Source organism: Balaenoptera borealis (genome assembly GCF_965194805.1).
Source record: "Balaenoptera borealis genome assembly, chromosome: 3".
Lineage (NCBI taxonomy): Eukaryota > Metazoa > Chordata > Mammalia > Artiodactyla > Balaenopteridae > Balaenoptera > Balaenoptera borealis.
Window position 1 is genome coordinate 146,648,083 of NC_138866.1, and position 26,256 is coordinate 146,674,338.

At 37.7% G+C, this 26,256-nt stretch overlaps 1 protein-coding gene and 1 pseudogene across 3 annotated transcripts in view; both read left to right on the forward strand.

The window, feature by feature from the left end:
• Nucleotides 1-26,256, forward strand: part of FANCI (FA complementation group I) — a gene marked incomplete at its 3' end in the record, with an annotated part of 83,788 nt that overhangs the window by 39,032 nt on the left and 18,500 nt on the right. For both annotated transcript variants that reach the window (XM_082385834.1, XM_082385833.1), the window contains exons 15-24: nt 4,652-4,782; nt 5,244-5,314; nt 6,170-6,284; nt 7,824-7,946; nt 12,326-12,394; nt 16,380-16,481; nt 17,410-17,583; nt 17,659-17,780; nt 18,305-18,469; nt 19,079-19,258. In XM_082385834.1, coding sequence (XP_082241960.1) covers nt 4,652-4,782; nt 5,244-5,314; nt 6,170-6,284; nt 7,824-7,946; nt 12,326-12,394; nt 16,380-16,481; nt 17,410-17,583; nt 17,659-17,780; nt 18,305-18,469; nt 19,079-19,258 — 1,252 coding nt within the window. The remainder of the gene's footprint in view (nt 1-4,651; nt 4,783-5,243; nt 5,315-6,169; nt 6,285-7,823; nt 7,947-12,325; nt 12,395-16,379; nt 16,482-17,409; nt 17,584-17,658; nt 17,781-18,304; nt 18,470-19,078; nt 19,259-26,256) is intronic.
• Nucleotides 7,969-12,318, forward strand: LOC309625798 (YEATS domain-containing protein 4 pseudogene; annotated as a pseudogene). The gene has a single exon. The product of its transcript is annotated as a YEATS domain-containing protein 4 pseudogene (transcript).

Here is a 26,256-nt window from a genome sequence, read left to right on the forward strand (position 1 = left end):
ACCTCTGCAGCTTCCTGTTTATCAGTGTTAACATGATATATTTTTTCCATCTTTTTAGATTTAACTTATTTATGTCTTTATAGTTAACTTGGGTTTTATTATAGACAACATACAATTGTGTTTTACTTTTTCTTTCCAGTTTGACAATCTCTGACTTTTAATCAGGGCAGGCCATCTACATTTAATGTGATTATCATCCGGCTATTTGTTTTCTACTTTGTCTGTCTGTTTTTTGTTCCTTTTTTTTTCTTCTCCCTTCTCTTGAATTGAGTTTTTTTGGTTTTTAATGATTCTGTTTTATCTTGCTAATTTGATAGTTATATCTCTTGTTTTATTTTCTTTTGGGTTGCTTTAGGGTTTATGATATACATCTTTAACTTATCATAGTCTACCTTCAAGTAGTAGCATACCTCTTTACATATAGTATAAGAGCATTACAACAGTATACTTCCATTTTTTACCCCTACTCCAGTAGCTTTTGTGCATTCTCATGCATTTTACTTCTCTGTCAGTATATTGAATTATATCTACATTGTTGTTAATTTAGCTTGTTTTTATTTTTATTTTTTTTTAATCTTTGGCTGCATTGAGTCTTTGTTGCTGTGCACAGGCTTTCTCTAGTTGCGGCGAGTGGGGGCTACTCTTTGTTGTGGTGCTCGGGCTTCTCATTGCGGTGGCTTCTCTTGTTGCAGAGCACGAGCTCTAGGGCATGCGGGCTTCAGTTGTTGTGGCACACGGGCTCAGTAGTTATGGCTCACAGGCTCTAGAGCACAGGCTCTGTAGTTGTGGTACATGGGCTTAGTTGCTCCGCGGCATGAGGGATCTTCCCGGACCAGGGCTCGAACCCATGTACCCTGCATTGGCAGGCGGATTCTTAACCACTGCGCCACCAGGGAAGCCCTAATTTAGCTTTAAACATTTATCTTTTTAAGAATTTTTAAAAATAATAAGTCTTTTTATTTTTACCCATGTGTTTCCCATTTCTGGTGCTTTTTCCTTTGTGTAAATCCAGATTTCTATCTAGTATCACTTTCTTTCTGTCTGAAGGACTGCCTTTAATTTTCTTATACTGCTCATCTGCTGACGATGAATTCTTCTGTGTATCAGAAAAAAGTCTTCATTTCATGTTACTTCTTAAAAGACATTTTCATTGGGTATAGAATTCTAGATTGACTTTTTTTCTTTTTTTTTTCTTTTTTTAGTTTTTTAATTAATTTATTTATTTATTTATTTTTGGCTGTGTTGGGTCTTCGTTTCTGTGCGAGGGCTTTCTACAGTTGCAGCAAGCGGGGGCCACTCTTCATCGCAGTGCGCCGGCCTCTCACTGTTGCGGCCTCTCCCGTGGCAGAGCACAAGCTCCAGACGCACAGGCTCAGTAGTTGTGGCTCATGGGCTTAGTTGCTCCGCGGTATGTGGGATCTTCCCAGACCAGGGCTCGAACCCGTGTCCCCTGCATTGGCAGGCAGATTCTTAACCACTGCGCCACTAGGGAAGCCTGACTTTTTTTCTTTTAGTGCTTTAAAGATATTGCTGTACTGCATTTTGGCTTTCATCATTTCCAATGAAAAGTCTGCTTTCATTCTTCTCTTTTTCTTCTCTTTATAATGTCTTTTTTCTTTTTAGATTTCTTCTTTATCAGTGGTTTTAAGCAATTTAATTATGATGTGCTTTAGTGTTGTTTCCTTCATGTTTCTTGTGGTTGAGGTTTGTTAAGCTGCTTGGATCTGTAAGATTATGGTTTTCATCAAGTTTGAAAATTCTTCAGGCATTATCTCTTCAAAAAATTTTTTCTGTCATCTTCTTCCTCACTGGTGCACGCGCACGCACACACAGACACACACACACACAGTCTTCTGCAACTCCAGTTACACATATGTTAAGTGGCTGTAAGTTGTTACACAGCTCATGGATATCCTTTCTTTAGTCTTTTTTACTTTGTGTTTCATTTTAGATAGTTTTTATTGCTGTAAATTCAGATTCCAAAATCTTCTGCAGTGATCTTATCCATTAAAATGTTCATTTTTAGATGTTTGATTTATGTCTTCCATATCTTCCCTGTCTCTTTTTTTTAAACATGCTTCCCTTACCTATTTTTTTTTTTTTTGCTGTGCCACATCTTCTTGCAGGATCTTAGTTCCCCAACCAGGGATCGAACCTGGACCCCTGGCAGTGAGAGCACCAAGTCCTAACCACTGGACCACCAGGGAATTTCCTTCCCTTACCTTCTTGAACATGTATTTATTTTAGTTCTTTTAATGTCCTTGTCTACTAACTCTATCATTGTGTAATTTCTGATCTGTTTTTATTGATTTATTTCCTCTTCGTCATGAGTTGTGTTTTCCTGCTTCTTTGCATGATTAATAATTTTGATTGGATGGCAGACACTGTGAATTTCACATTGTTAATTTGCTGGATTTTTTTTTCCTTCAAATATTATTGAGCTTTAAGTCTCTTGGAAAGCATTTAATCCTTTTTATGATTATTTTTATGTTGTGTTATGTAAGACCAGACAGCATTTAATCTAGGGCCAACTTGGTGCTACAATTAAAGCAATGCTCCTTGTATATTATGAGGTGTCTCCACTGTGGATGTTGTGAATATAAACTATTTCCTGTCCTTTATGACCTCTGAGAATGGATTTGCCTACTGCTTGCCTGTGATTTTTTCCCTGACTTCAGGTTGTTTTTTCATACAGATGCACTGACTAGCATGCAGCTAACATACAAGGGGAGCTACCTGCACATCTCCAGGGCTCTCTTTCCATGCAGCTCTTTCCTTTCTGGTACTCTGCCCTGTGAATTCTAGCTGCCTTGGCTTTCCTGAATTGTCAACTCTGTCTCTCTAACTCAGGAAGACTGCTGGATTCTGAGTTTCCCCTCTCTGTGCTACTGCCTAGAAACTCTCCAGGCAGTAAGATGGGGCAATTATATAAGCCTCTCCTCATTTATTTCCCCTCTCTCAGGGATCATTGTCTGTACTGCTTCTTGTCTGGTGTCTGAAAATTGTTGTTTCATGTAATTTGGCTTGTTTTGTTGTAGATGTTTAAAGTGGGAAGATAAATCTGGTTACTCTTACTCCATCCTGGTGGGCAGTGTCTGTCCCTCTTTTTATACATTCTCTCACTTGCAGATATCATACCCTTCTCATGATTTCAGTTATTTTGGTGGGGTCTTTTGTGGGCATGGCTCCCAAGTCTTTATGTCAAGACTGTCCTCTTTCCTTAGTTCAGTACTTCAATGACTTCATTCCTGCTGGATATTTCCATTTAGTATTTTTTTTCCTTTTATTTCAAATGCAATACTGTTTCCTTCAAACAAATTCCCCTTTCCGTTGTCCCTATTTCTGTTATCTGAAACGCGGCTCTGAGTCTCAGAGGCTAGAATTCCTTTTAGTCTTCTCAAATACACTTGGTACCTAAGTTCTTTCATTCTTTCCCTCATACTGTTACCTCTTTCTTCTTTTTTATGCCCTCCCCCACACACGTACACGCATTGCCTAATTCCCAGTCTTATAACCTTGCATTTAGACTACTACCACAGCTTCCTAACTGGTTTCCCTGCTTTCTTTTTTCTCTGCAGTGATTCTCCTTGCAAATTGCCGCCAGATCAGTATTCCTAAAATACCACTCTGTCATTCAAAACTCACCAATACCTTCTTTCATAAATTACCAGCTCTTTATCCTGGTATTTAAAGTCCTTGATGGAATTCCCTGGCGGGCCAGTGGTTAGCACTCAGTGCTTTCACTGCCATGGGCCTGGATTTGATGCCTGGTCGCAGAACTAAGATCCCAGAAACCATGTGCCACGGCCAAAAAAAAAAAAAAGTCCTTGACAATTTGATCCAACCTGCCTTTCCAGCATTAACTTCCATTATTTACTTTTCTGAATGCTTCACCCTATCTCCACAGATTTCCCCACCATTCTCTGAATATGTCTTACACTTGCCTTTCCTGTACTTTTACTCGTACTTTTCCCTTTAAATATAATAGTTCTTTCCAGTTCTTTGTGCATCTAAATGTTACCCATCTTTTAGAATCCAGCTTAAATTCCTTCTTCTCTTTGCTCTCCTAAAGCACACCATCTCATAATGATCTCTTCCTTTGCACTCCTGTTTAAACTCTCTCTTTACCATTTGCTAGACAATAAACAATGTTTGGAATTATTAGATTTTTGATATCATTCTATTACTTCTTTCATTCTTTTAAAATATTTTTTTCTTGACTTCCAGCTAAATTAACATTCTTGAAGGAAGAGAGACCAGGTTTTGTGCTTTTGAATATTCCTTATAGGACCATATTATTATGCTTGCACATAATAGAAATTCATAAATATTTATTGATTTATTTCAGTTTCGAAATATGAAGACAATGTGTGCTACGTATTCAGGCAGTATAATGGGTTTCTTCCTTTCTTTTAGACAGTTTAATTTTTATAGTCTTACACTATCACAGAAGAAATTTTACAAGTATCCTGGTTACATTGACCTTAAAGTATTAATATATAGAATCAGTAGAAATCTATATTGCAGTGTACTTGGCTTATTTGAGAAAGAAACAAAAAACTTTTTACCATTTCTTTCTCCATTTTATGTTCCTTTTATTTGAAACGTTTTTAGTTATTAGAGGCAACTGATTATAGATTCTGTTTTTCAGACCTGCTTTCAAATATCATCATGTATTCACCCTTAGTTCTTCAAAGTTGTTCTTCTAAAGTCACAGAAACTTTTGACTATTTGTCCTTTCTGCCCCTTCAAACCGTACAAGGGCTGCTGAAGGCAGTGCAGGTAAGTCTTGACTCCTAAGGAGCTTACCACAACTGAGGTTGAACTGCCGAGTGGAGGTCTGATGTATTTCTTACACATATGTACGTGTAAGAAATACTGTTTCCCTTGATTCTAGAACATAAAACTTTCTATTAAAATAGAGTCTATTTTCCAAGTTTACCCCCTCTTCATAGTGCTATTCTCTCCCCTTTGATTCAGTTTCAAGTTAGTGAAGTAATTGAAAGGCTCTTAGGAAATTATTAATTGAGGACAGTAGGTTTAAAGGTATTCACAACTAGTTTCAATTTAGTATTTCAAAACATAAAATTGTCCTTATTACTAAGTATAATAAACAATGCAACTTGTTTATAAAACAGAGCCAAACTTTCTTATAAAAGCCAAATGGTAACAGTATTGAGTAGAAATGTGCTAAGGCTAATAAACAAATTGCTGTTTTTACCTACTGATTCTTCCTCTTTCAGCCCCTTCTAAAAGTCAGCTTGTCAATAAGAGACTCCTTGATACTTGTCCTTCGGAAAGCTATGTTTGCCAGGTATGTAGCCACCCATGAGATCTGAGGAAGTGATGCTTTCTAATGTTACTTAGAGGCCTCTCTGCAGTCATCTCTGGTACAACCTGTTCACAGCAGTCATGCAAATTCCTAACCCAAGCTAGAGATGATAATACCATCTCCTAAAGATATTATGAGATGGGTAATATGTGGGAAGCATTTGTTACTTTAAGGATAAGATACCAAATTAATATCACATTGGCCATATTATAATACACCCATGGATATTCAGAGGAGCAACTAGTAAGTAGCCATATGCTATTTATCCCTAGTCTAGAATTGACAGTTTGTTGTTACTCCTTACCCAAAAGCATGTCTGATAGGCCAAGGTTGTATATTGTAGCATCTATAACATGAATTAATCATTGAGCCTCAGTGAGATGAGTGTATCATTTTTCTGGATGGAGGGTTTATAAGGCACCAAGCACTGCACTCCTCTATGAAGAAAGGAAGTGCTCCTTTAAACTCAGAGAAAATCAGCAATTTCCTTTGCTAAATTTAGTACTTACATTTGAGTTATCAACCCATTGTCCAGCCTTTCAGCACTCTTGTTCTCATTTCCCTCATAGACTTGTCAGCAGGATAGAGGAAAGTATAGATAGTGTCATGAGGTTAAGTAGATAATGCAAAATTCAGCTGAATTCCTATACTACTAATTGCTGTGAACAGCTGATGCCTTATTTTGAGTATATAAATTCAATTTATTTTGCTCTGTGCTTCATTGTTTATACATATTCCCTTCCTGTACAGAACTAACTGAATTTTTCTGACCCAGAAGCCTATTCCTGTGAAATCAGTACTGTTTGGTAACTTCTTCTGTGTCTATTCCTGAGCTAGCCAGCTTGATGCCCGAAAATCTGCAGTTGCTGGGTTTTTGCTGCTCCTGAAGAACTTTAAAGTTTTAGGCAGCTTGTCGTCTTCTCAGTGCAGTCAGTCTATTGGTATTAGCCAGGTAAGGATTTTTTTTCACACCAGCTTATAGTGTGTGCACTGATGCAGGAGCTGATGATGTGCAGACTCTTTTCTTTTAGTCCTGTTCTGGTTGTACAAATGATCCTGAAACTGAGAGTCTGATGATGATGATGATATCAGCCAACACTTTTTAATGGAAAATTTGCTGTGTGTTAACTGTGCTTTTCAATATGGTAGTCCCTAGCCTCAAGGTGACTGTTGAACTGAATATTGATTGAAATGTGGCTAGTTCAAATTGAGTGTTGCTCTATGTGTAAAACACACACTGGATTTTGAAGACTCTGTGTGAGATAAAAGAATGTAAACTATCTCATTAATAATTTTTTATTTTGATTATGTGTTGAGATAATATTTTGGCTGTGTTGGGTTAAATAAAATATTAAAATTAATTTCACCAGTTTCTTTTTACTTTTTTGATTTGGCTACTAGAAAATTTAATATTATATATGTGGCTTGCATTTGTGATTTGTATTGTGTTTCTACTGGACAGCACTGTGCTAGACTCTATGCTAAGTGCTTTACATTTATTTTCTCATTTAATCTTCACGGCAATTCTCTGAGGCTAAATACTGTTATTGTCCCCAATTTTAATAGTTTATTTACTTTGCACATCTATTAAAACCTGTAACCTGAGAAAACAAAACTTTTTACAGTAATTTGATAATCTAGGTTTTGCAGCAATAAAATTGTCTTTGTCATTTAAATTCAGTAATATACGATTTGTAAATAAGAGACGTATCTGTTTACCAGTTTCATTAAGAATCCTTTATTGCTCTGGTATAACTATACAAAACTTTTGTTTATAACATATGGCATAGATTAAATATTATTAACACTGGGTATCATTTATGTATTGTTATTATCCCCAATTTAAGGGTAAGAAAACTGAGACTGAGAGAGGTTAAATAACTTGCCCAAGGTGATATGGCCAGTAATGGGTAGAACTGGGATTTGACCTCAGTCAGTATTAACTTCCTCACTAAGATGCCTGAAGTAAGGATTAGGAGTTCTTGGTCTATAATGTCTGAATTTATTATGTGAATCAAACAAGCAGTGTTATTCTTTGTCAAGTCCAAAACAAAACAACTACCTACCTCTAAAACTCTCAGGAGTTCACGGAACCAAAAAGAGCTCAATTCTTCTAGCTATTGAAGACATTTAAGGAAGTCTTTTAGACCTTTTATGTAAAATCAAGTTTATTATGACTACTGAAGTCTAGAGGCATGAAATAATCTGTGTGCCTTCCTAAGCAGGTGACATTGCCAAGGAAAATCTTAAGGAATAAGGAAGAGTTAATTTTTTTAAGTGCTTGAAAATTCTCTTAGTCCGAACTAGAATAAGAGTGATAACTTATCATGGCCTAATAATGATTATAATGTCGGCCTCAGTCCTGGGTTTTGGCATATGGGGAAAGCTAAATGTAAGGTTCTTTGACCAAGTACATCAGCTCATTTTACCCCCTTAATAGAAACTACTTACTCTGGTAAGATAGACATGAACTGGCCTCTCTTCTTTTCAGGTCCATGTGGATGTCCATAGCCGTTACAATTCTGTCGCCAATGAAACCTTTTGCCTTGAGATCATGGATAGTTTGAGGAGATGCTTAGGCCAGCAGGCTGATGTTCGACTCATGCTTTATGAGGTAAATCAGCAGAGTGAAGAGATGTAGTACTTCCCTCCCCAACTCCACTAATAATCCGTTTAATTTTAATAATTTTTTTTCTGATTATCAAAGTACAGTAGGTATGCTCTTATTTAATGCAGTTAGGACCAGTAGTTAGTGATGCTTAGCCAAAAAGTTGTTTAAGGTGAGGAATCATAAAGAATAGTTAAAACACCTTAAATGTTTTATTTTAATTTGAAATATTTAAATGTACTGTTAATTTACCAGTCTTTAGTTTTAAGGCCAAGTTCTTTTGGTTTTGAGTATGAGTCTGCCATTTGGAACTTCCTGTCTCTCAGACAAACCATAACTTTAATGTATTGCCTATAATTTCAAGGTTTTGCTTACGTAAAGTAGGATAAAAACTTTAAGACACTTCAGATACAGTCTTAGTATAGAAATCTTCTAGATATGTTCAGTTTTTCCCCTAAGTTTTTAGAATTGTCTTACCCCTAATTCATCAGAAATTGGTTTTAGAGATTTACTTTTATTAAGTCTTTCCAAAACATTCAACTTAGTTTTTATAAAAGCAACTTCTCGTTTTTTCGTTGTTGTTGTTGTTTTTGGCCATGCCACATGGCTTGTGGGATCTTAGTTCCCCGACCAGGGATTGAACCTGTGCCCTCGGCAGTGAAAGTGCAGAGTCCCAACCACTGGACGGCCAGGGAATTCCCAGAAACAACTTCTTTTTCGTTTTGCACTTGGTTTCCAACAGTTTACAGAATGTCTGGTTAGATCACATAATTAACAATGATGGTACAATTAGCAAAAACTGAGTGGAACAAATATTACTACTGACTTGTGATTAGGATATAATTCAGCCAGTGGGAACAGAAGTTTGCAGTCATGAGGGATTGCACTACAATTGCTAGCATTTAGTATGCTGTGTACTTCAGCATACGTATTTTATAGGATGGCGAGCATTAGATAATCTAGCAAATAGATTAAGTGGAAGTCATTTCAGAGAACAGCTATTGTAATACTTTTATTTGCCCTTTTTAAAATAACATTTATTGAGCTACAGTGGTTGCCAGGCACTGTACCAGACATCGGATTTTTCAGGTTCATTGTAGAAAATACAGGAAAATATTTTTTAAAATATTATTACTAATCCCAGCACTCATATATGTATATTTATACAAAATTGGAATCATAAGATTTATCTAGCTTTTATCTCTTAATATTATGTTTTAAGTATTTTCCCATTTCATTAAATGTTCTTTGACACATAATTTTTAATGCTAAAAAGTGTTCTTTATGTATACAGTAATTTATTTAACTGTTTTGGAGCATTTCTGTTGTTTCCAGTTTTTCACCATGAATGTTGTTGTACCTGAATATTTGACCACATTGCTGGGTTAAAGATTAGAACATTTTAAAGTCTACTGGCATACTCAGGCAAGCATTGAATTTTTTTTAATAATTAAAAATATCTTGGACTTCCCTCGTGGCACAGGGGTTAAGAATCTGCCTGTCAATGCAGGGGACACGGGTTCGAGCCCTGGTCCGGGAGGATCCCACGTGCCGCGGAGCAACTAAGCCTGTGCGCCACAACTACTGAGCCTGTGCTCTAGAGCCCGTGCTCTGCAACAAGAGAAGCCACCACAATGAGAAGCCCGCGCACCGCAACAAAGAGTAGCCCCCACTCTCTGCAACTAGAGGAAGCCCACGCACAGCAACGAAGGCCCAGTGCAGCCAAAAATAAATAAATAAATTTAAAATATATATAATAATAAAATTTATGTGGAGTGTAAACCACCTAAAATGAACAAAACAATTGAACAAGTATAAAGTTGGTCAGTTGAGTTTTTTCTTTTTTTTTTTTAATTAATTTATTTTTGGGCTGCGTTGGGTCTTCGTTGCTGCGCGCAGGCTTTCTCTAATTACAGTGAGCGGGGGCTACTCTTCGTTACGGTGCGCGGGCTTCTCATTGCGGTGGCTTCTCTTGTTGCGGAGTACGGGCTCTAGGCGGGCTTCAGTAGTTGTGGCATGTGGGCTTAGTTGCTCTGCGACATGTGGGATCTTCCCGGACCAGGGCTCGAACCTGTGTCCCCTGCATTGGCAGGCAGATTCTTAACCACTGCACCACCAACGACGTCCCTGGTCAGTGGAGTTTTGACGGAGATCCCAAGGTAATTCAGTGGAGAGAGGATGGTCTTTTCAACAAACGGTGCTGGAACAATTGTTTGTTGTATTGGGGGTCCCCAAAACCACCTCTCTGTTTAAAGATTTCTTTAGAAGGACTGATCAAACTGAGCGTAAATTTGTTCTCATGGCTGAGATTTAGAGTTAAAGGATACAAAGCAAAAAACAGAGGCGTGAGGCACATAGGGTGAAGTCCACAGGAGACCAGGTGCAAGCTTCTAAGAGTCCTCTCCAAGTGAGATTGCACAGGATGCACTTAATTCTTCCAGCAAATGAGTTGTGATAACGTATGCAAAGCATATTCAAATAAGTTGTGATAACATATGCAAAGCGTATTCTACTAGGGAAGCTTATTAGCACCCAAGGTTTTTTATTGGCAGCTGGTCACATAGGCACCTTTACTTAGTAGCATGTACCAAAATTCCTAACTCCCAGAAGGAAATCAGGTTTTCAGCATAAACTATATTGTTTGTACAAACAGTTGAGGCACAGTAAGCTTCTCATTGTTTAGGGAGTTTTATATCAGTATAGGAAAAAACTGTTTACCAGGCAAATTCCCAGCCACCAGCCAAGGGCCAACCTTGGAAGCAGACCTTTCTAAGGATAGCAGTCTCAGACCACTGTGTTAATAACTCTTTTCTGCACAGTCATCCATATCAAAAAAAAAAAATCTCAATCTTATCTACCTCCAAATTTTAAAAATTATATTGTAACTGCCACCCTTCCCGTCCTGCTCTCCTCCCGCGTGGGGCTGAATGGGCTTCCGCGACGCCCTCTGCCGTGAGGCGTTGGCGATTCCTCAGCACACTGAGCACTGCTGACTCGTCTTCCTTCGGCCAGAAACCCTCCTCCTTGGGCCGGCGCGGGAGGAGCGGAGCGGCGAGTCCGCTGGCCCCAGTCTCTTTCCCTGGCAGTCGCGGCTTCTTCTGTAGGACAGTATGTTCAAGAGAATGGCCGAATTTGAGCCTGACTCCGGCGGGAGAGTGAAGGGGGTTACGGTCGTTAAACCAATAGTTTATGGTAATGTTGCTCCATATTGTGGAAAGAAAAGAGAAGAGGATGGGCACACCCATCAGTGGACAGTATATGTAAAACCATACAGAAATGAGGATATGTCAGCATATGTGAAGAAAATCCAATTTAAATTACATGAAAGCTATGGCAATCCTTTAAGAGTTGTTACTAAGCCTCCGTATGAAATTACTGAAACAGGTTGGGGTGAATTCGAAATAATCATCAAAATATTTTTCATTGATCCTAATGAAAGACCTGTAACCCTGTATCATTTATTAAAGCTATTTCAATCAGACACCAATGCAATGCTGGGAAAAAAGACAGTGGTTTCAGAGTTCTATGATGAAATATTTCAAGACCCAACAGCAGTGATGCTACAATTATTAACAACATCTCGTCAGCTTACCTTAGGAGCCTATAAGCATGAAACAGAATTTGCAGAACTTGAAGTGAAAACCAGAGAAAAATTAGAAGCTGTGGGGAAAAAAAACAAACTTTGAAATTGCAGAGCTTAAAGAGAGATTAAAAGCAAGTCGTGAAACTATAAATTGTTTAAAAAATGAAATCAGGAAACTCAAAGAAGATGATCAGACAAAAGAAATATAAACGGTTCTGAAGAGAACTCGTTAGGAAGTGAAACTAAAAATAAAGTGGAGTTTAAAGGAGAGATGGACTACAAATACTGCGTGCGATGTTTCTTAGAGGAACTGCACACATAGTTGTCAGCCATAGATTTCTCAGCAATGGGGTCAAAGTATTTGTACTTTACAAGCAATCTTTAATGTGAAATATATCTGTATAGTGCTGTATAGGCATTTTATCAACCCATTTCGGGGTAGTTCTGTGATACTAAGCACAGTTTTAAAACATTTTTTACTGCATTGTATGTATAACTTATCCTTTTGACAGATATCAAAATTTCACTATAAAGTATAACTTGTACAAATTTGTACTTCCCTAGTAGTTAAATTAGTGGCAAAATTAATGTGTATATTTAATTTCTTAAGTTCTTACCTGCCCCCGTCCCAACTCTTTTGTATCTGATGTGCCCAGTAAGCACTCTATGAATGTAGTTTACAGATGCTGGAAAAAAAAAAAAAAAATTACCTTGTAATGGATCATAGACCTAAATCTGTTAGGATATTGTTGTTCATTTATTCATCAAAGAGCTTATTTGTCCTCTGTTTGATTCCTTTTAGGGGTTCTATGATGTCCTTCGAAGAAATTCTCAGCTGGCTAATTCAATCATGCAAACTCTGCTCTCACAGGTAAAATGTATTTTTATGGATATAAGGGAACAGATACTAAGGCATTAAGAGGCGATTGACATTCTTCATAATTTTCAAAATATGAAATAGTTCCCAACTAGTGCAGTGGTACATTGTGACCATGCCTGAGGTATGTGATGCTATTTCATGTTGTTTTATTTTAATCACCACTTATTGCCATTATGTGACAGTTATCCCTCTCAGTTAACAGTCTACATCCTAAGTTAGAAGGACGCTCTGAAGAACCATTTGTATAGAGGCCATCAGCAGCTTTATCTGTTATGTTTATTTCTGAAAGAAGAAAAAGAGAGATTTGGAGAAAATATAGCACAATATTGACATTTGTTAAATCTGAGTGACATATTCATGAGTGTCTATTAGGTTATTTTCTGTATTTCTCAGTTTTAAAAAAAGCTTTAAATTATGAAATATTTCAGAGGAATATCAAGATGAGAAAAATTCAACTGGAGAATATCTGCTGTAAATAAGACCTTTTACTCAACGTTTATTCATTAAGCATTTATTTGAATGTTTTTTTAATAACAGTTTAATAACAGTTTTGTGGTGATATAATTCACATACCATGCAGTTCACCCATTTAAAAAAATATAACTCATATATTTGCAGAGTTGTGCAACCATCACCATAATCAATTTGAGAACATTTTATCACCTCAGGAAAAAAAACCCTACGCCATTTAGCTACCACCCTCTAATTCTCCCATCCTTCCCCCATCCTCCTACCCCTAAGCAATCACTTATCTTCTTTCTGTCTCTATAGACTTGCCTATTCTGGACATTTCATGTAAATGGATTCATACAGTGTGTGGTCTTTTGTGACTGACTTCTTTCACTTAACATGATGTTTTCAGGAGTCATCCATGTTGTAGCATGTATCAGTGCTGCATTCCTTTTTATGGCTAAATAATATTTCATTACGTGAATCTTTTTATATATTGAGAGAGTTCAAGATACTATTATGTACTAATAGTAATAACAACAGTACCTAATGTTTAGCACTTATAGAAGGCCAAGCAATTTATGCAGCACTATATGGTGGATGATCTCATTTAGTCCTCACAAAACCCTGTGAAATAAGAACTGTCATCTCCATTTTACAGATTTATATTTTAAGGGTCTGAGAGGTTAAGTAATTTAATTTGCCCAAGGTCACACAGTTAATTAGCGGCAGAGAGCTGGGATTTGAACTCAGATCGTCTAGCTCAAGAGTCCAAGCATGTTTTTCTCCTATTTGGAGTTGATTAAGCTTTTTGGATCTCTAAGTTGATGCTTGTCACCAAATTTGAGAAATGTCCACTGATTATTTCATCAAATATTTTTTTCTATCCCCCTTTTCTCTCCTTTCCACTATTTTCTTCAGATTTGATATTTTCTTGTAATCTATCTTCAAGTTTACTTTCTCCTCTGCCATTTCAGATCTGTTGTTTTACTCTTGAATGTATGTTGAATTTTATCAAATACATTTTTGTATCTATTGAGATGACCATTATGATTTTACTCCTTTAACCTATTACTGTGATGAATTATATTATTTAATCTTTTAAAACAACATGGCGGGGGGACTTCCCTGGCAGTCCAGTGGTTAAGACTCCGCACTTCCAACTGCAGGGGGCGCGGATTCCATCCCTGGTCATCAGGGAGCTAAGATCCTGCCTGCCGTGTGGCACGGCCAAAAAAAAAATTGCATTCCTGGGATGAACTCAAATTGATGATGATATATTACCTTTTTTATACACTACTGAGTTTGGTATTCATTTAGGACTTTTACATATATGTTTATAAGAGGGAATGGCCTGTAATTTTCATTTCTCATACTGAACTTCCTTGGTTTAATATGAGCTTAATAAAATGATTAGGGATGTTCCCTCTTTTTCTAGTTTATGTAAAATTTGAAATTGTCTCTATTTCCTTTTTTCCATTTTTTCCCTTAACTTTTTTCAAAGTTGTATGTTATCTTTCTTTAAACTTTCAGCTAAATTTTTGGCTTTTGATTTTTCGGACTACACAAGTAGTGTGAATTCTAGCCCCATCTACATTTGGAGACTGGCTTGTGGTTAGAAAGTCCCAGGAGAGACATTTTTCCCCCTTCACCTAAAGTCAGGGGTCAGTTAGGCAGGTACATATCCCTCTACCATCTTCCTCCATGTGGTGGATTTATTTTTTTAGGTTTATCCACTAAGAATATCTCCTTCTGAGAATTCGAGCTTTATGTGAAGGTTTCTGATCCAACCTCCACCCCATGAGGGCCCTAGCTAGGCCTTGTCTTTAATTTCATGATTCCTTTTTACTTTCCTTTTCCTTTCCTCTTAGCTATCTATTTAATAAATATGTCTATATAAAATTTTTAATGCAATATTATTTACCGTTCTTTACCTTGAGGATTTCTCTAAACCCTAGTCCACCATTTTGCTATAAATGGAACTGCTCTTTCTCTCCCTCTCCCTCCTTTTTATGCCGTTGCTTTGTGATAATTCTGCTAAAGAAGCTCCATTTGAAAGTAAGGTCTCAGATGTGGAGAAATTATTGGAAGGTCCTATACTATTCATCAAAAGCTTTTCAGTGGGCCTTGGACCTGATCCTATATAAAATCTGTATCCTGTTATATTGTGTCTGTCAAACTGTAATGATCAGTCCATCTACATTTGCACATTTAACATTGCAAATTATGACTGAAGGCATAGACCAGTGCTTCCCAACTTAGGTTAGTATGTGGACCTGTAAAATTCTACAGACTCCCAAAAGTTAAAAAAGAGAAAAATGATAACTAACTTTTTTTTTAATGGAAGTATAGTTGATTTACAATGTTGTGTTAGTTTCTGGTGTACAGCAAAGTGATTCAGTTATATATATATTCTTTTTCATATTCTTTTCCATTATGATTTATTACAGGATATTCAGTATAGTTCCCTGTGCTATACAGTAGGATCTTGTTGTTTATTTATCTTATATACAGTAGTTGGTATTTGCTAATCCCAAAGTCGTAATTTATACCCCCTCTTTCCCCTTTGGGAGCCATAAGTTTGTTTTCTGTATCTGTGAGTCTGTTTGTTTTGTAAGTAAGTTCATTTGTATCATATTTTAGATTCCACATATAAGTGATATCATATAGTATTTGTCTTTCTCAGTCTGACTTACTTCACTTAGTATGATAATCTCTGGGTCCATCTTTGTTGCTGTAAATGGCATTATTTCATTCTTTTTTATGGCTGAGTTAACTAACAGTTTTTTGAGCTCTGTTATGTGCCAAGTAGTATTTGAAGCTCTTTACGTGTGTTAGCATGTTTAATCCTTATATGAATTTATACATTTATATTAATAATATCCTCATTTCACAGATGAGGAACCAAGGCATGGATACCTTTATTGAATTAATAAGTGGTTGTACTGGGATTTTAGACTCAGCCAGTCTGACTCTAGAGCCTATATTCTTTTTTTTTTTTTTTTTTTTTTATGGCTGCGTTGGGTCTTCGTTGCTGTGCGCAGGCTTCCTCTAGTTGCAGCGAGGGGGGCTACTCTTGGTTGCGGTGAGCGGGCTTCTCATTGCGGTGGCTTCTCTTGTTGCGGAGCACGGGCTCTAGGCCTGCGGGCTTCAGTAGTTGTGGCACGTGGACTCAGTAGTTGTGGCTCCCAGGCTCTAGAGCACAGGTAGAGCCTATATTCTTAACCTTCAAGCTATACTGAAAATGCTGATTGCCTATACAAATTTAGGAATTGATGTGAGAGAGTATGATGTTTTATAGGAGAGGTTATGAAGTGGAAATAGGAGAGAAGATCTCAGTTAGTACAGTGCCTAAAGCAAGGGCAAAGGATATGGTTGAGCCAAAGCAACACAAATTTTGCTGCAATGTTTTTTGGACAGTTGGGAAATAATGTCTTAGAAAGCATTAAAGGTGCCATTAGCTTGACCCGCTAAAAAAGTGAAAAAAATTCATAAGCCATGGTATCTTTTTCCTTACTATACACAGTTAAAACAAGTCTATGAGCCAGAACCTGATATGCTGCCACCTCTGAAATTAGAAGCTTGTATTCTGACCCAAGGAGATCAGATCTCTCTACAGGAACCACTGGTGAGACTTTTTTCCCTCCTCCCAGAACCATTATTTTTACTCTTAAGTAAAACTATCAGCCCTGTTGATATGGTTGATCTTCAGAAACAGATACCTTCCCCTGTGAAGCGCTCTTCCTGGTACTCCCAATGAATTTTTACTCTTAACTCTTACCTGCTTATCTTTTCTGACCCATCTTCACCTTGGTTTTCTTGGTAAGATACCTGCATGTCAGCACTTTACTAAATCAAGGCATCCATTGTTTCTCCCAAGGAGCATTTTATCTCCCGTTTATGGCTCTTTGATTACATATACTAAATAAATATACTTTAGAATGGAGAGAAGGAGGTCGCCCAGAAGCAGATGAACCCAGGGGACCTGCTTCATTAGTCTGGGGTATATGATTTAGGCTGAGCTAAGAATTGGCATTCTGTCGAACCTTCAGAGGAACTAGGACAGGTTGGTTTTCTATTCTAGTTGTCTAGCCTCAGAAAGAGAAGAAAAGATAAAAACTGAAACTCTCTCATCCCAAGTGACTTATAACTGAGATGTCCTCAGCCTGGATCAGAGATGCTAAAGATTGGTCTCCCAAAGATTCCCTCAACATAAACCCCTATCTTTAGAATAGCCTCTGGGACTCAAAGGAGCTAGAGAGGATTTAATTTCACAACCTGGCTCCATGGTGTTTGTACCAGATCAGAGGCAGCACATCTCTTGCATTCTTAGGTGTCAGCTACTTATGAAGCCAGTGCCTTTGGGAAAGGCCAGAAAACAATGCCTCTGTTAGTTCAATTATTTTTTTTCCGGTTTTGTTAATCCAGATTGACTTAACTTGTGATGCTAATGAATAACTTACTTTAGCCTTATAGATAAGGATTATTTGTTGATTATCAACAGCTTCATAGGTTATCCTTTAACAAGAATATTCAATTATTATTTTCTTCTGCAGGATTGTCTGCTATGTTGTATTCAACACTGTTTGGCCTGGTATAAGAGTAGAGTGATGCCCCTACAGCAGGAAGAAGAGGAGGAGGAAGAAGAGGGATTCTACCAAGACTTAGATGATATGTTGGAGTCTATTACTAGTAGAATGATTAAGAGTGAACTAGAGGACTTTGAACTGGTAATTGCTAAGTCTCAGCTGTGTTGAATAATGGAGGTTTTTAATAGCTTATTAATTTTATCTTCTGTCTTTTAGGACAAATCATCAGATTTTTCTCAGAGCACTGGTATTGGCATCAAAAACAATATCTGCGCTTCTCTTGTTATGGGAGTTTGTGAGGTTCTAATAGAATATAATTTCTCCATAAGTAATTTCAGGTAAGGTATTGCTGTGACTCTACTTGTAGTTCATTTTATGTGTGTGTGTGCGTTTTTTTTTTTTTTAACACTAAACAATATGCTAGGTATGAACAGACCACAGACCATACACTATGTATTAATGGACATGTAGCCTAAGACCAAACTATGTTCTTTCTACCAGGGAACACCAAAGCATATGCCAAAGAGGCTGGTGAATTTTGTCCCTCCAGCAGGCTTTAATGTATTCAAAATTCCTCAGACCCTGAACATAAGAACTCCTGATTTTAACAGAGAAATTTTGATTGGTGGTAGTATTGAACTTTCATTCTCTGCAGTGACTGGTATAAATAAGGGAAGAAAAGAAATAACCCAGATTGGTATGACCTGGGAGTGCTATGTTAATGAAGATCCATTCATTTGTAATGTTGGGTCTAAAATATGACATCTAAAGAAGCATTGTGATTTCTTTATTACTGTATGTGAAAGTAAACCACAGTATTCTGATGCTTGTCCTTGGTGGTCTCTTTTTCCTTTTTACACAGTAAGAATAAGTTTGAGGAGGTTCTGAGCTTATTTATGTGTTACAAGGAACTCTCTGACATCCTTAATGAAAAAGCTGGTAAAGGCAAAACTAAAATGGCCAACAAAACAAATGATAGTTTTTTGTCCATGAAATTTGTGTCTGATCTTCTCACCGCTCTTTTCAGGTAAGGTTCTAGCAAAGTGCTTAAAGACAGCAGTGTGGGGAAGCTAAAAATACCTACCCAGGCTCACTGATATTACCTAGCTTCTTGCATTTGCAATTCTTAGCACATATACAGTAAGAAGTAAGGTGGGAGGTTTGTAATTTTCTTGAAATGAAGGCAGAACAATCCTACCTAGGCATTAAAGAGATACTTTGAATTATTAAAGGAAAAATCAGAAACAGTGGACTAGTGAATGAAAAAATAGGATGAATTCCAACAATGTGTTCTAAGAAAATCAAGCAAAGTAGCTCAAACACGCTAACAGATAAAAAAAGAAGAAAGAAAAACCTGAATTAAAAAAACAAAGGAACAACAACAAAAAAAAACCACTAAAGAAAACTAAGACTGACATTTAAATTTCATCAGAGTTAAAGGAGTGGGGGAGGGGGAGAAAGTGAGGTAACACTGAGAATGATATTTGTAGGACAGCCATGGCAGTGACTCTGGCATGGGCTGCCTAGAGTCTGTCATTTAGAGCTTGCTGGGTACTATTATCCTGAACAGTCCCTAGAAAACCTAATTCCAGGTCCCAATAGCTGTAGAGGAATCTTTCTCTTTCTCTCTCTCTAGGGACAGTACCCAAAGTCATGAAGAGAGCCTGTCTGTTCTAAGGTCCAGCAATGAGTTTATGCGCTATGCAGTGAGTGTGGCTCTGCAGAAGGTACAGCAGCTAAAGGAAATGGGGCATGTGAGTGGCCCTGATGGCCAGAACCCAGAGAAGGTCTTTCAGAACCTCTGTGACATAACTCGGTAAGCCCCACTCACCCTTAGAAACCGTTTCCACTTGCTGTGGAGTCTCCAAGAGAAGAAATTGGGGGTGGGGATGAAGGTGGGTTTGAGGTTGGGCATTGCCCTAAAGGTGAAAGTGCAGTCACTATATTGGGTTTTTTTTCCTAGTCATGTTTTGGTGTGGATTGTTAGTCACATATAAAATGTTATTCTATTACCAGGAATAAAGAGGGATATTACATAATGACTAAATAATTTATCAAGTAGACATAACAATTTTAAATGTATATGTACCTAACAACAGAGCTTCGAAATACTTGAAGCAAAAATGGATAGAACTGAAGGAGAAATACACAAATAATAATCTACCTCTGTTGGTAATCAGTAGAAGTAGATAGAAAATCAGGGAGGACGTGGAAGACTTGAACAACACTATCATCCAGCTTGATTTAATTGACATTTATAGAACATTAAATAAGTTTCAAAATACACATTCCTTTCATGTGCATATGGTACATTCATCAAGATGGACCATATTTTGGGCCATAAAACAAACAAACAAATTTTTAAAAGAGAAATCAGCATATTCTCTGACCACAACAGAATTAAACAAGAAAGCAGTAACAAAAATATGTGGATAATCCCCATATATTTGGAAATTAAATGCATTTCTAAATAACCCATAGTCAAAGAGAAAGTCAGAAATGTTAAAATATCTTGTTAATAGAATGAAAATGAACATTTGAGCGTGTCAAATTTTGTATAGTCCAGCTAAAGCAGTGCCTAGGTAGAAATTTAGAACAATCAGTGTTTATATTAGAAAGAAATCTGAAATCTTTAATGTAGGCTTTTACATTAAGAAAATAGAAGAGCAGTTTAAAATGAAAGTGAGCAAAAGGAAGGAAATAATAAAGACAAAAGTAGAATCATTGAAAATAAAAACAGGGGACTTCCCTAGTTGTCCAGTGGTTAAGAATCCGCCTTCTAATGCAGGGGACGCAGGTTTGATCCCTGGTTGGGGAACGAAGATCCCACATGCCTCAGGGCAACTAAGCCTGCGCCGTAGCTACTGAGCCCACGCGCCACAACTAGAGAGAAGCCCATGTGCCGCAATGAAAGATTCCACATGCTGCAACAAAGATCCCGCGTGCCGTAACTAAGACCCAATGCAGCCAAATAAATAAATAAATCTTTTAAAAAAAAGAAAGGAAAAACAGCAAAAGCAATAGAGAAAATGAGACCAAAATCTAGTTGAGATCAATAAATTCAATAAACTTTAGCCAGACTGACCAGGAAAAGAGAGAAGACACAAATTATAAATATCAGGTATATGAGGAAGAGGAGACATCACTACTGATTCTACACATATTAAAAATTCATAACAGAATGTTAACTTTATGCCAATAAACTTCATAACTTAAATGCACAAATTTCTTTAAAGCTCACTCAAGAAGAAATAGGTAACCTGAGTAATCCTATCTCTATTAAAGAAATTGCATTTGTGATTCAAAATTTTCCCTCAACAAAAACTCCAGACCTACATGTCTCCACTGTTGAATTCTACCGAACATTTTAGGAAGTAATACCAATTTATGCAGACTCTTCCAGAAAATGGAGGAGGGAACATGTCCCAACTCGTTTTATAAGGCCAGTGTAAATTACCCTGATACCAAATCCAGCCAAAGACATTAATAAGAAAAGTACAGACCAAATTCTCTCATGAATATAGATGTAAAAAAATTAGCAAATTCATCCCAACAGTTTATAAGAAGAATAACATATCATTTAAGTGGAATTTTTCCCAGGATGCAAGGTTGGCTCAAAATTTGTAAATCAATTAGTGTAATTCACCATGTCAACAGACTAAAGAAAAAACCATATGTTCATCCCAGTAGATGCAGGCAATCAGAATTCAACATAAACCATGATAAAATCTCTTGGGAAACCAGGAATGAAAGAGAATTTTCTCAATCTAATAAAGGATATACACAAAAACCCTATAGTTAAGAGCATACTTAATGAAGAAAGACTCAATGCTTTCCCCCATGTGCTTTCACCACTACTATTCAAAATCATACTGGAGGTCCTAGTCAGTGCAGTAAGACAGGAAAAAGAAATAAAAGACATCAGATTGAAAAGGAAAGAATAACACTGTCTTTATAGACATAATTGTCTACATAAAAATTTCCAAAGAATTTTTTTGAAAGCCACTAGATCTATTAAGTAAGTTTAATAAGGTTGCAGGATTCAAGGTCAGTTTTTTCGAAAACTGTATTTTTATGTACATACTAGTGGTGAACAACTGGAAATTAAAATTTTAAAAACAGTACCATTTACTATAGTGTCACAAAATGAAAACTACTTAGTGATAAATCTCACAAACATGCAAGATTGATGTGATGAAAACTATAAAACATTAATGAGAGAAATCAAAGAAGTCCCAAGTAAATGGAAAGATATACAGTGTCCAGGGATTGAAAGATTCAGTGTGTCAAGGTGTGAATTCTTCCCAAATTAATCCATAGATTCAACACAATACCAATCAAAATCCTATCAGGCTTTATTGTAGGAATTGACAAGTTTATTCTAAAACTTATATGGAAAAGTAAAGGACCTAAAGTAACTAAAACAACAAAGTTAGAGGACTCCCACTACGTGATTTCAAGTCTTACTATAAAGTTGCTGTGTTTAAGGTAGTGTGGTATTGCCAGAATCAATGGAACAGAAATAGATGGTTCAGAATTGATCCACACAAGTATGGTCTTGACTTTCGACAAAGGTGCCAAGGTAATGCAATGGAGAAAGAAAAGTCTTTTCAACAAGTAGTTTTGGAACAGTTGGACATGAATATGTGAAAAAATTAATCTTTTATCCATTCCTCATGTTATATACAAAAAGTTGACTTGAAATGGATCAGAGACATAAATGTAAAACCAAATATTGTAAAACATCTAGAAGAAGACAGAAAAGCCTTTGCAACCTTGTTTTAGGTAAAAATTTCTTAGATGAAATACCAGAAGCACAGTCGATATTTTTTAAAAACTTAACTCTGTTCTTTGAAAAACACTCTTAAGGAAATGAAAAGACAAGCCACAGATGAGGAGAAAATATTTGCAAAACACATGTCTGATGATGGACTGGTAACCAGAGTATATAAAGAACTCTTAAACTTGTTAAGAAAACAATCAAATTGCAAAATGGGTAAAATACTTGAACAGACACTTTACCAAAGAAGATGTATAGATGGCAAATAAGAACCCAAAAGGATGGTCAACATAATTAAACACTAGGTAAATGCAAATTAAAATCACAATGAGGGTAGGGGCAAGATGGCGGAAGAGTAAGACGCGGAGATCACCTTCCTTCCCACAGATACAGTAGAAATACATCTACACGTGGAACTGCTCCTACAGAACACCCACTGAACGCTGGCAGAAGACGTCAGACCTCCCAAAAGGCAAGAAAATACCCACGTACTTGGGTAGGGTAAAAGAAAAAAGAAATAACAGAGACAAAAGAATAGGGACGGGACCTGCGCCAGTGGGAGGGAGCCGTGAAGGAGGAAAGGTTTCCAGGCACTAGGAAGCCCCTTTGCGGGCAGAGACTGAGGGTGGCAGAGGGGGGAAGCTTCAGAGCCGCGGAGGAGAGCGCAGCCACAGGGGTGCGGAGGGCAAAGCGGAGAGACTCCCGCACAGAGGCTCGGCGCCAACCAGCACTCACCAGCCCGAGAGGCTTGTCTGCTCACCCGCCGGGGCGGGCGGGGGCTGGGAGCTGAGGCTCGGGCTTTGGTGCTAGTCGGGAGGGAGTCCGGGAAAAAGTCTGCAGCGGCCGAAGAGGCAAGAGACTTTTTCTTGCCTCTTTGTTTCACGGCGCGCAAGGAGAGGGGATTCAGAGCGCCGCCTAGACGAACTCCAGAGGCGGGCGCGAGCCACGGCTAACAGCGCGGACCCCAGAGACTGGTAGGAAACGCTAAGGCTGCTGCTGCCGCCACCAAGAAGCCTGTGTGGGAGCACAGGTCACTCTCCACACTGCCCCTCCCGGGAGCCGGTGCAGCTCGCCACTGCCAGGCTCCCGTGATCCGGGGACAACTTCCCCGGGAGAACACACGGCGCGCCTCAGGCTGCTGCAACATCACGACGCCTCTGACGCTGCAGGCTCGCCCCGCCTCCTCCGTACCGCTCCCTCCCCCGGCCTGAGTGAGCCAGAGCCCCCGAAGCAGCTGCTCCTTTAACCCCATTCTGTCTGGGCGGGGAACGGACGCCCTCAGGCAAAGTACATGCAGAGGCGGGTCCAAATCCAAAGCTGAACGCTGGGAGCTGTACGAACAAAGAAGAGAAAGGGAAATCTCCCCCAGCAGCCTCAGAAGCAGCGGATTAAAGCTCCACAAACAACTTGATGTGCCTGCATCTGTTGAATACCTGAATAGACAACGAATCATCCCAAATTCAAAAGGTGGACTTTAGGAGCAGGATATATTAATTTCCCCTTTTCCTTTTTTTGTGAGTGTATATGTGTATGCTTCTGGGTGAGATTTTGTCTGTATAGCTTTGCTTTCACCATCAGTCCTAGGGTTAGGTCCATCCATTTTTTTTTTTTTTTTTTACTTAAAAAAATTTTTTTTTTCCTAATATATGTTTTCTTAATAATTTTTTCCGTATTTTCTATTTTTAGAAATTAAAAAATTTTTTAATAAGTTTTTTCATATTTTTTATTTTAAAAAATTAAAATTTTTTTTCTTAATAAATTTTTTTCTTATTTTTTACTATAAAAAATTAATAAATCTATTTTTAAAAATTAAAAAAAAAATTTTCTGAATACATTTACTCTTAATAATTTTTTTTCTTATTTTTTATTATAATAGCTTTATTTTATTTTATCCTCTTTTTTTCTTTCTATTTTTTTCTCCCTTATATTCTGAGCTGTGTGGATGAAAGGCTCTTGGTGCTCCAGCCAGGCATCAGGGCTGTGCCTCTGAGGTGGGAGAGCCAACTTCAGGACACTGGTCCACAAGAGACCTACCAGCTCCACGTAATACCAAACGGCAAAAATCTCTCAAAGATCTCCATCTCAACATCAAGACCCAGCTTCACTCAACGACCAGCAAGCTACAGGGCTGGACACCCTATGCCAAACAACTAGCAAGACAGGAACACAGCCCCATCCATTAGCAGGGAGGCTGCCTAAAATCATAAGGCCACAGACACTCCAAAACACACCACCAGACGTGGACGTGCCCACCAGAAAGACAAGATTCAACCTCATCCACCAGAACACAGGCAATAGTCCCCTCCACCAGGAAGCCTACACAACCCACTGAACCAACCTTACCCACTGGGGACAGATACCAAAAACAACGGGAACTACGAACCTGCAGCCTGTGAAAAGGAGACCCCAAACACAGTAAGATAAGCAAAATGAGACGACAGAAAAACACACAGCAGATGAAGGAGCAGGGTCAAAACACACCAGACCTAACAAATGAAGAGGAAATAGGTAGTCTACCTGAAAAAGAATTCAGAATAATGATAGTAAGGATGATCCAAAATCTTGGAAATAGAATAGACAAAATGCAAACATTTAACAAGGACGTAGAAGAACTAAAGGGGAACCAAGCAACGATGAAAAACACAATAAATGAAATTAAAAATACTCTAGATGGGATCAATAGCAGAATAACTGAGGCAGAAGAAAGGATAAGTGACCTGGAAGATAAAATGGTGGAAATAACTACTGCAGAGCAGGATAAAGAAAAAAGAATGAAAAGAACTGAGGACAGTCTCAGAGACCTCTGGGACAACATTAAACGCACCAACATTCGAATTATAGGGGTCCCAGAAGAAGAAGAGAAAAAGAAAGGGACTGAGAAAATATTTGAAGAGATTATAGTTGAAAACTTCCCTAATATGGGAAAAGAAATAGTTAATCAAGTCCAGGAAGCACAGAGAGTCCCATACAGGATAAACCCAAGGAGAAACACGCCAAGACACATATTAATCAAACTGTCAAAAATTAAATATAAAGAAAACATATTAAAAGCAGCAAGGGAAAAACAACAAATAACACACAAGGGAATCCCCATAAGGTTAACAGCTGATCTTTCAGCAGAAACTCTGCAAGGCAGAAGGGAGTGGCAGGATATACTTAAAGTGATGAAGGAGAAAAACCTACAACCAAGATTACTCTACCCAGCAAGGATCTCATTCAGATGTGATGGAGAAATTAAAACCTTTACAGACAAGCAAAAGCTGAGAGAGTTCAGCACCACCAAACCAGCTTTACAACAAATGCTAAAGGAACTTCTCTAGGCAAGAAACACAAGAGAAGGAAAACACCTACAATAACAAACCCAAAACATTTAAGAAAATGGGAATAGGAACATACATACCGATAATTACCTTGAATGTAAATGGATTAAATGCTCCCACCAAAAGACACAGACTGGCTGAATGGATACAAAAACAAGACCCATATATATGCTGTCTACAAGAGACCCACTTCAGACCTAGAGACACATACAGACTGAAAGTGAGGGGATGGAAAAAGATATTCCATGCAAATGGAAATCAAAAGAAAGCTGGAGTAGCAATTCTCATATCAGACAAAATAGACTTTAAAATAAAGAATATTATAAGAGACAAAGAAGGACACTATATAATGATCAAGGGATCGATCCAAGAGGAAGGTATAACAATTGTAAATATTTATGCACCCAACATAGGAGCACCTCAATACATAAGGCAAATACTAACAGCCATAAAAGGGGAAATTGACAGCAACACAATCATAGTAGGGGACTTTAACACCCCACTTTCACCAATGGACAGATCATCCAAAATGAAAATAAATAAGGAAACACAAGCTTTAAATGATACATTAAACAAGATGGACTTAATTGATATTTATAGGACATTCCACCCAAAAACAACAGAATACACATTTTTCTCAAGTGCACATGGAACATTCTCCAGGATAGATCATATCCTGGGTCACAAATCAAGCCTTGGTAAATTTAAGAAAAT